The sequence below is a fragment of the Etheostoma cragini genome, chromosome 15 (genome assembly GCF_013103735.1).
Source record: "Etheostoma cragini isolate CJK2018 chromosome 15, CSU_Ecrag_1.0, whole genome shotgun sequence".
NCBI lineage: Eukaryota > Metazoa > Chordata > Actinopteri > Perciformes > Percidae > Etheostoma > Etheostoma cragini.
Window position 1 is genome coordinate 9,497,994 of NC_048421.1, and position 11,501 is coordinate 9,509,494.

Sequence of the window (11,501 nt, forward strand, 5' to 3'; positions counted from 1 at the left end):
ACAAACCACAGTAATTGATCATTGTTAAAACAACACCGGGTAGAGAAGATCAACAACAAGCCACTTCACACCTCATTCTGCTGTTCTGGCTATGAAAAGACAGAAAAAGGATTTGCTTGTTTTAAATAAAATGGATGGTAAAAACGGAGCAGTGCAGAGGGTGATTAAAGCCACATTGTAGTTTCTAAAAAGTGAAGTAGAGATAAAAAGGGCAAACTGAGGTGAAGTCCCATGGGAGCTGTGAAATGCTGCAACTGTGCGGATATCAATGTTTTGATTAATTTCTTGTATTGAATGATGACAGAAACTTGCAAAACAAGTGACTACTATGAAGACTGATCTCATTTACAAAGAAACAATTATATATATTTTTTATTTAATCATTGAAAATTAATTAATTATAAAATGCAGTCCGATTCAAACAAAATAGGGCAGACAGCTGAAGAAGCCACTAATTCCCATGAGATTGACTCTTCCCTCTCAGGATGCAGCAGGACAAAAAAGCTAATAGTCATCAAGTATTGGCCACAGGTGTCACCCACATGTGTGCATAGGGCCGTACTTAGTTGAGTCCCCAAGCAGCCAGCACTAATGAAGCATCCGCTCAAATGTGAGCAAAGTGCTCCATTGCTGCCAGCTGGCACTCTAACTCCTTACCGCACACACGCGCACACGTACAGTTGATTTGCCAAAGCAAAATAAAAACCTCCAAACTTCCCCCATCTCTTTCACTCCTGCATTTATTGACCCCTTCAGATCTTTTCCAGCAACCAGACCAACATTCATTAACTCATCCTTTTGTTTATTCCCACACACACAAAGAATAATTCAAACATGACATTGAACCAAACCAAAGGCAAGAGTATCCCTTAGTTTACAATAAAAATAAGCACATAAAAGGAGTTAGGTCATAAAAACTAAGCACGTATCAATTGTAATTGAGACAGACTCCATCCAAGACAGCAATGGAATATCCAGATTTTATGCCACCGTTTGGCTGAACTGTTTATAGTGTGTTCCCTCATTAGGAAAGACACCTTTCTGCACTGCCAAGATTATTCAAACTATAACGAACACTGGCAGAGAGTGAGATGAGATGACAAGAAGGAGGGGCACAACATCTGTGTTGAGTTAAACCACTGGCTATTACCAGGTCTTGAACCTAGCAGGGCCTGATGGAGGAAAATACAGGCACAATACACCGTGCATTAGGGTGTTTGGAAAAGAGGTGAGTATATGGAAAGAGACAAACCCTATGAGTGAGACAATGGGGTGAGAGAGGGCATAAGGACAACAAAAGCTAAAGATAAAGTAGAAATAGATCTGTAGAAATAAACTCATAGTGGTATTTTAAACGTTTGAATATATGCATTTTGATGGAGAAAAACGCAGGTTGAAACTTCAAGCCAAGCCATGACTAGGGCTGCATTCCGAACCACAGTCCTTTGTCCCTGATCAGGGAATGTTGGTTAAGGGAACTTCACTCAACAAAATTCCTCCATTCAGAACGCACTGCAACGTCACCAAGGCAGATATCATTTCCTCTTAGCATCACCCTGGTAACGTAAACACCTTGGTGACAGACATTGCTGCTACTGTGGGAATGTCACTCTTCTGAACTTAAATATTGAAACAAAAACTATTACCATTGTAAAATGTATTCTATTGAAATGCATGTAACTTTTGAATGAATGTGTTTTGATTCATTTAAAAGATGTACGCTTTTTAGCAAGGTACAATGACTGATGGGTAATCTTGCTTGTGAGCTTCAGGTGAAGTGATGAACAATTGTTCAGTGGTTTACCACTCAGTTTGCAATTCCCTTTGAACTGAGCATGTTTGCTCCCTACAATGACGGAATAATCTATGCAGTCCATTTCTCAGGGAAATAGGCGACCGGAACACACTCTGAGAATAGGTGACATTATCTGCCATGAGTAATCAAAGGGAGTACAAAGGGAGTCAAACGGTTAGATGGGGGTCAACGTCCTAATTGGAAGCTTGACATTTGTACAATTAAAGACATATTTCTTGCCAGGTGTTTCTCTCTTTCTTTATGAATGAGTCCTGAGATTTGTACAAGCAGGAAATGTGAGTACATTATAGTGTTGCTATAAAGAAAATAAAAGTAATCTCCCAGTCATCACTGTCAAAAAAAAAAGTTGCTTATTTATTACCTTGCACTACTGTTTTACAGTGTATGCTTCATGCCATCAAACATTTACTGGGGAGCTGAAATGTTGGAGGAAAAGAAAAATGCTGCTGTGTGTACAGAAGAATCTTTCTGGTATGTCATGTTTACATCTGGAGAGGGGAAATAATGTTAAACACATATTCAGCAGTAAAAAGCTGTGTTTAACAGACACTCTACACATGCAGAAACAGTGTGTGAGAGACTGCCTATTAAATCACATGTTATCATGAATGGTATTGTTCCATCCAACAAGCATCGTCGGGTATGTTGGCTATATACGTGAATTGAGAAGTATTTTTGGCTTAGCTTCAGGTAGAATTATGCAGCTTGTGTAGCTGGAATTGACATTATGTGAGAAGAAATTATTTGTTAGTAGAACACAATACTGAGCATTTTTGCGACTGAGAAAGAAATTTCCATATCTATATCGACATATTTTAAATACTTTTAAAAATGAAGGCAGTACTCATTGAACTCTCAATGTTCAATTTGTATTTGAGCTTGCCCTCCATTTTTCTTTACGATAAAAACATTAACAACATAATCCAACATTTTTATCGAGGATCCCTTTAATTCGGTTACTAAATTTAGCAGTTTGATGCAGAGTATGTAACAGTTGAATAAGCCTATTATGAAAGACAACGTAACAGTGTAAACAAAAAAAAGGTTTTGAATTATTAACTTTAAACTATTAACAAACAAACTATTCACTAACCAACAAAACACAAAGAGAGAGAGAGAGAGAGAGACAGAGAGAGATTTGTGGCAGTATATAAAAGTTGGTATGAGTGGCTGCTCTCAGCCACCTATAGCAATGAAACTGCTGTGCTTTCCCTTGGCCTTGCCCAGCATTCCCTCCTCAAGTCCAAACCCACTCCAGCTCGTGGTCCTCTCTAATTTCACCCAAAGCAGCAGAAGCTTGAGCTGAAAAAGAGGAATCTGGCCCCCAAGTTCAGCAAACTATTCCCTTTTCCTGTCTCCCTCCTCTTCCAGCGACCACAGATCGACAGCTCTACGGCCAGCACTGGCCCAAAACTATGAGGGGTATTTTCAGCACTGTAATTTGAAGCACACATGGTATACACACCAGACACACTCAGAACCTCAGAATCAGCAAATTCACGAGAAAATCAAAAGATTTGTCGTGAATAAGACAGAAGAGAGCAACACAAATGTCTGTGTAAGGCACGTGTCCCTACATCCACAAGACAACTTGTCCGATTCCGATCAGGTCGGCAAATGTGCCGGCCTTATCTCTCCCTACGTGCTCGGTCTGAGCAGTCGGGTGGCTTAGTGCAAGAAAGCAGGGCGGAGGCCTAACTACATGGAGACGTGAAAGAGACTCATCTGAAAACAAGAGGCCAGTATAGGGATGTTATGGCAGAGAGGGCAGAACCCAGGCCAGCAAAGCACATGTTATATGTTTATCTTTGGTGATTTTATGATTCACCACTTTGTTATCCTTTAAATGTGTATGATTTATATCTGTAAAAAAAAAAAGAAATATATATATATATATATATATATATATATATATATATATATATATATATATATATATATATATATATATATATATATATATATATATATATATATATGTTTACCTTTACATTAACCTTTACCTTCAAGGGACTGATGGATGGATGGATTGGGGGGAAAAAACAAAGTCATGCAAAAGTCATGAAAAAACAACAACAAAACAAAACAAAAATCAAATCTGAAATTCAACCAGCTCTTCAGTAGTGGGACAGGAAGAGGATGCCACATGTACGGACATGTACTCTCCCTGTGTGTGCCAACTACCTAAATACAACTCCAGATTACAGATGCAGTATATACTGCTCCTCCAGTCCAAGACCTTAATTACCCTACACAGTCTTATTTCCCTTAAATACAGCCAGCCCCACCCGGCAATGCTGCTGGGGTGGAACCAGGACAACAGTGATCGCCCATGAGCTGGCTCCCAGCTCAGGGGTTGGATTTTTCGACGGATAGGGGCCATGTAGGTACACCTCCTGCCCAAATCAAACGGACTAGACACACGTTGCAACCATTTGGACTATTGGAGATACACTAATGATGGTACCGGAAAAGCCTGGATAAAAACATATGTAAATAAATGGCATTTATTAGGCCTTTTGTGTCTGAGCTGGTTGTTTTGGATGCACAGAACTTCTATTGTGTATTGCAGGGAAATATAAACTTTTGACATGACAAAAAAAAAAGAAATTCACTCTATTTTCTTACTTAACTCTAATGATCCGCACCTTTTGTGAGACATCCATCACCCTGACAACTGACTGGCTCTCATGTAAGAAGCCAAACAGACCTCTAAGTGAGGTTACAAACGTAAATAGCTTGGACACTTTCAGCAAACCCTCTCCGTTTACTTTGTGGCCAGATTGACTCTTCCCTCCCATCACATCACATCTACAACAACAAACTGATCAACATGCAAACTGGAGAAAATGGCAGTGCTTCACTGTGTCGTTGAATCTCAAACAAACTATTTTGTTGAATCTCCTTGTAACCGCTTATATAATATATAATGTTACGTTGTGTTTTATGGTGTTGAACATTGCTTTGCTGGGCCAATTAGAAGTTAAAGCTTCATACTCTCTTATGCATCCAAATTACTGGCCTCATCATGTTCAGTGGGTTTACAATTTGCCTGCACCCTTTCAATCCTTGGGGTGTTGATAGGAGTGGCACTGGCTCGCCCATTGTCTTGTAGTAGTAGACAGAGAATCGCACATCTGAAAGCTGTCAGTGTGAGGCTCTGTCCACTCAAGGGACTCCAAATTAAAGCAGGACCTCAGATATTTCAGAGAGATCGGCACAAAGAACAAGGAAAAAAAAGAGATCTCAAAACTTAAAAGGGAAGAGCAACCGTCTAATAACTTTGAACTGGGTCCTAACTCTTCTTTGGTGTGAAGTGGTGAAGACATGGGGAGCAGAGGACAGCATGCTGACTCAGGCTTCTTCACTCCTTGGTCCTCCTCTCCATGACAGGGAGACAAATAGGATTAATGAGAGAGTAGGGGGGGTAAAAGAGAGCAGAGAGACAAGTAGATCTGGCTCATTGGGTCTAGGTGCCCATCAGTCAACTTCGTTTGACCTGGTTGGTTGTTACTTACTAAATAAAGAAAATCACAGATTCATCAGCAACAGTCAGGCAGTGTCCACACACAGATTTAATAGACAGCTGAATGCTAAAAAGTAGGGATGACGGACTGGTTTTGTTTTGTACTTTTATGGAATTATAACATTTCCTAACAGCCCTGTAGCAAGTGTTCCATGGTTACAAGTAAGTACTACATCAAAAATCTTACTTAAGTAAAAGGTACCTAAAGTATCAACAGCAGTTAAAATCAAAAGTAAAAGTACTCATTACGCAGCAGAATGGCCCCTCTCATTGTTGTATTGTACATATTATTTGAAAAGTCTGCAAAGTACATATAGATGCTAGATGAACCAAAGTACTACAATAGGCATATATTAATATCTACTGTAAGTACACTAATGGCGGTCCACGAGTTGGTCTTACACACATATTAAAAAGCTGAAACTCAAAACATATTCCTGGGTTCAAATCTGCCTTGAGACCTTTGTTGCATGTTTTTCCTCTCTTCCTCTACACAGTCTATTTACCACTGACAACGATCTAATGAATTCAAAAATCCCATAGACTTTGCTGGAATGTCCCAGCTGCTCATCCCCACCACCAGTAACCACTGGGATCTTACTGGAGACACGGTTTCAGACAGACAAATTAACCAGCACTGATTCTATTGGAACTAATGAGACCCCTTTAACTGCTTGAAGTGATTTACATCAAACTTTAGAGCAATTTTGTTTGAATTCCTTCAAATTTGTTGAACAGTGTGTGCAGAGTTGCAGAGGACCTGGGAGAGCATTTACTGAAAAGCTGTGATTGATTTCCCAATTTGCTGGTCTGGTAAGAGAGACTTTGCAGAAGAGAAAATACAAACAGCACGCAGAAAAGCAGTGTTTTAAAAGGACTCCAACACACCTGACGTAAACATCCAGGTTCAAACGATGGAGGGGAGTCAGCCTAGCTTGTGTTACTTAAGCGAACACACACGCACTGTATTTACACTCTGTGTTGCGAAGGCATCCAGTTCTAGGTGTGCCACAAAGAAAACAGTCCACATGTACCTTTTTTTACCTTTCAGAGTCAATGAGATCACATACCTCTGAAACAGTAGGTCTTTCACGGAGGTGTCAACGTTTCAAAAACACGTACCAAACAACACATGGGGGGAGCACATACACAATCAAATGCAAATACACAGGGTGAAGTGCCTTTCAGGTATTTCCGTGGTCAAAAATGTATGTCTGCTGCGGCATGTTTTTACAGAATTCCTTATATTTACAAATGAGAGAGCCCACGGTCTTATGCAGACAAAGCGTCTGTAATTAAAACACCCTGGGAGGTCCACCACTGAAAAGTGTGAGAATATTTGCTCTACATTGACCGGACTCTCACACTACTTTCCGCCATCCGTCACATCTTAATCTTCCCTTAACATATAAACGCTCTCCCACTCCACTTGCTGCTGGATGTGAGTCCTTTTGGCTCAGGCCTGGTTGTCATTGGTGAGAGATTTCCAATGAGGAAAGGAGAGAGCGGTGAGAGCGGAAAGGTTCATGGTCGTGTTAGGTTAGTGTGGGATGGGTACCGTGGGAACAGGAGAGCAGAGACTGAAGCTTGTGTAGCAAATCTATAAATCAATAGTAGATGAATCACAGAGTGGCCAGTGGTGAGCTAACGGGGTTACTGTCAACATGTTTATCATCACTAAATGCAGTGTGGAACAAACATACTTACAGTAAATGGCAGTGGAGTGACAAGGACTCTTTTTCTGCATCGTTTTCCTTATATAGGGTTACATAAAGTTCTGTTTGTACTACATAAATGGTTTTCTAAGATGGATGGCTGCAACTGATTTCCCTGTTTTCTAACAGCAGTTGCCAGGAGTTCAGAACCGCGGGATGAGGGCATTATTAGGGGACTTACCTGAACAGGTGTCAGCTGGGCTCTGGGGTCAAACACTCGCAGCATCTTGTCCTGGACAGATAAAAATAAATAAATAAAAATACGTAAATCCTACAGTTGAATCAACACCTCTCTACAGTTTCAACAAAAGCTTAACATCATAACCTTCATGAGGGTAGGATTTATTGCCAGACTGTTGTATTAGACTGCATTAGTTTTAGATAGATATACCTCATAAACTGGCAGTATAATTAATACGTGCAAAGGAGGTCAAAAAGCATATGTAAGACCAAGATTTAAAGTTCTCACAGAGAAAGGGGAAGGAATTAAATGCTCTTCAGTCAACTGTCCGTTTTTTTCTCATAGAAACCAAAATAGAAAACTGAAATATGAAAGCAGCATATTAAAAACATTAATAAAGAGTCCCTCCACCATTCAGTGGGGCTCGAAAGTTTGGGCCCCCAAGGTAAAAAATTGTGTTAATGTGCATAAAGAAGCCAAGAAAAGAGGGAAAAATCTCCAAACGGCATCAACTGAAAGATTAGACATATGTATAAAATTTCACAAAAAGTTAAATTTTATTTCCATCATTTACACTTTCAAAATAACAGAAAACAAAAAAATGGCATCTGCAAAAGTTTGGGCATCCTGCAGATTTAATACCTTGTACTGCCCCCTATGGAAAGTATCACAGCTTGGAAACGCCTTTTGTAGCTAGCCAAGAGTCTTTCAATTCTTGTTTGAGGTATCTTTGCCCCTTCTTCCTTCCAAAAGTCTTCCAGTTCTTTGAGATTTCTGGGCTGTCTGTCACGCACTGCTCTTTTAAGGTCTATCCATAGATTTTCAGTTATGTTGAGGTCAGGAGATTGTGAAGGCCATGGCAAAACCTTCAGTTTACGCCTCTTAATGTAATCCACCACGAATTTTGAGGCGTGTTTAGGATCATTATCCATTTGTAGAAGCCATCCTCTCTTTAACTTCAACTTTTTCACAGATGGCATCAAGTTAGTGTCCAAAATTTGCTGAAATTTTATTGAATCTATTTTTCCTTCTACTCGTGAAATGTTCCCTATGCCACTGGCTGCAATACAAACCAAGCATGATTGATTTACCCCCATGCTTAACAGTTGGACAGAGGTTATTTTCTCCATTTATCAGTGTGATCTGACTGATTCATCGGCAAATGCAATCCAGTCACCTCTCCAAAGCCTTGTGCGCCTTGACCCCGGTCAGCCCAAACATGCATTTGGCATCAATCACAGCAGCCAATCAGAGAGCCTCCTGCGTGATTGAGAGGAAATGGGGCCTAATGGTATCAGGCTGTGACCGGGACATGCATGTCTTTCTACCGTGTCACTCAAAATCACTGTGTGACTGTGATCACAGCAGACATTCAGGGCTGATAGCAGGTAATAAGTATGTAAACTTAGACTAAACCAGGTACACACTGAACTCACTTATACACGTCAAAGTGAATCAGGAAGCTGACAATGACACACATACACGCACACACGCACCCCATCCAGTGTTGAAGCCAATGATCAATCTGAGCATTTGCTTCTTTGTCCTAGTCTCCACAGCAATGCAAGAGGGGATTTATTTGCTTAAATAGCAAACGGGGGGTTTCTTAATATGTCCTCTTCCTTTCTCTGTGTGTTTGTGTAGCTTGCCCACCCACTAATATGATGCCCCAAGGCTTGAGGCCTCTGTGACATAGGCCTAAGTCAAGGGCTTACACACACACACACACACACACACACACACACACACACACACACACACACACACACACACACACACACACACACACACACACACACACACACACACACACACACACACACACACACACACACACACACACACACACACACACACACACACACACACACACACACACACACACACACACACACACACACACACACACACACACACACACACACACACGATGAGACCTCACCTGTTGCAAAAATACCCAAATCTGGCTTAAACCATCTCTAACCTGTAAGCACTCTGAGTGTACCTGTACAGAACACAAGCACGCATGTACTGGTAAATGTTGGTTTACTCAACAAATCATTCTGGTAGATAGCCAACAAGGGCTGCAACTACACATTATTTTTATATCTCAATTAATGAATTCATTCTTTGTCAACAGTGAAATATTACCATTACAATTCCCAATAGTCTAAGTTATCATCCTCAAAAGCGTTCTTCTTTAGGAGCAACAGTCCAAGTGTATTTAGATTATTATCATGTATGACAAATAAAGTCGTCAAACCCCCAGATTTTAGGCATTTGACAACAACAACAAAAACTCAGTTAACTTAATTATCAAAACAGTTGCTGATTAATTTTCTGTCAATTGACTGTGTGTTGGAGCTCTTCAGCCAACCATCATTTCAGTTTCATGACCTTGCAAACACACTTTAGAATAACCAAATGCACACATATCTACTGCACATATAGACAAACATACATTTGCCATATTAGGTTTACTCACTGGCATTTCAACCTAAGTGTTGTTGTGCAAACATGAGGGAGCATACTATCTGGTTGTACAAACACACAGATGAGGGGCTACTCAAGTACAGATGTGTCCACCAAGCCACACACACCGACAAGCAAACACACTTTTTTAAGCCCATGACAATAACCAGCCATGTGCGCATTTGTATTTGTGTGTATGTGTGTGTGTGTGTGTGTGTGTGTGTGCTGAGACAGCAGCTGTTTAATCAAAGTGATAGAGCCTCATTCTCAAGCTTCTGTTAATGAGTTTTCACAAAGAGTTTGCTGCACACAACTTTCACATGTACGCAAACACACTGATGCTGGGAATCTTTGACCAGGGGTGCTCCCTCTCTTCACTAGTCAAACACTTAGCGATGCTAGCCTCCCCTTCCCAGTCTCCCACGGTTACCGGTGTCAAAGACTGTTGTGATTGTCAGTTGGAAACTCCAGGATCCCCTCATCAATAATTCTATCTCACTCTTCTCACCACAGGAAATTTGGTAAAGAGCTCAGTTATAATGTGAAAATTCAAGGTGGACCATAAATCCAGTGACACCTCACTTCTAAACAGCATACAACTCTGTCCTGTCCACTATTCAGATAAACACAGGCTATCTTCCCTCTCTGCTGGTACAACCTGTGGATTTGTCTTCCCTGAAATGAAAGGCGCCTTTCTCTCTCCATGTGTGTCATAAATATACATCTCTCTAGGGCCAAACCAGGCCTGTCATGATTCCTGCCCTTTGGGGTGGTGGTCTCCCCTTCATCTTCCCCCCAGCAATGTGCCCCAATGTTTACCCTATGTGAGAGCCGGGGGATTGGACCCACATGTTGGCGGGCCCTATTTGCTTTAATAAGTTGGATTGGAGAGATTGAAAGGGGTCTTTTGGTTAAATGACACCAGAGTCCAACAGGGCAAGAACCTCAGAGCGCCCCCCCCCCCCCCCCCCCCCCAACTCTGATCTTGTCTCACACTTCCCCCCCTCCTTCTTTCTTTTCAGGTGTCTCGTTCTTTTTTAAAAGGCCAATAGTAGGGGTGGCAGCTTGTGGCCTAGACGATTATCCTGTCAAGGTTAATGTCGGGATTTGGACGTAGGCTGTGACGGGCGGAGTAATTTGTCCCTTGTCAGAGCAAAGACCAACAACAGGGAGAGGACTGACAATCATACCTGTTAAATACCAACATGTGGGAGATTTTTGTGTCAAAGTTGGTTTCGTCTCAAGCACAATTAAGCTCATCATGCATTGACTAAAGTATCCACCAGGGCCCTCTGCTTCACTTTCACATCAGTTGATGTCTAAAAGAATGTGAATTCATAGTAAATATGTTATACAGTATTTTGCATATAGAATTTGTTTATATTAATAAATAGAAAAACACATAGAAAACTTGCGCAGGTGTTTGGTCCCTTGTCTTGTGTCTGTCTGTCTTTGTGTGTGTGCGCACACGTGTGTGTGTGTGTGTGTGTGTGTGTGTTTTGTCTCCCTCCCATCTTTCCACTCTGTTTTTATTTTAGTTTTATTTCTTTTCGGCCCTGGGACGTGTTCTCCATCTCAGTGCATTGTTTGTAATTGTTTGTCACAGTTGTGTTTCTTAAATATGTAAAATTAATATTTAAAACATTTGATCACCCAAAGAAAACATAGAAAACTTCACTGTGGTGCACAACTGGGGTATAAAAATGAATTATGTTAACCTCCACTGATAAAAACGCCTCTAGCTTTTCCTATAAATCAAATATTCTTGAAACAATTCCAGCTCAACTCATA

General features: G+C 40.8%; 1 protein-coding gene across 2 annotated transcripts in view; it reads right to left on the bottom strand.

The window, feature by feature from the left end:
- Positions 1-11,501, bottom strand: part of coro7 (coronin 7) — a 105,138-nt gene that overhangs the window by 86,835 nt on the left and 6,802 nt on the right. For both annotated transcript variants that reach the window (XM_034894386.1, XM_034894387.1), the window contains one exon: positions 7,239-7,289. In XM_034894386.1, coding sequence (XP_034750277.1) covers positions 7,239-7,289 — 51 coding nt within the window. The remainder of the gene's footprint in view (positions 1-7,238; positions 7,290-11,501) is intronic.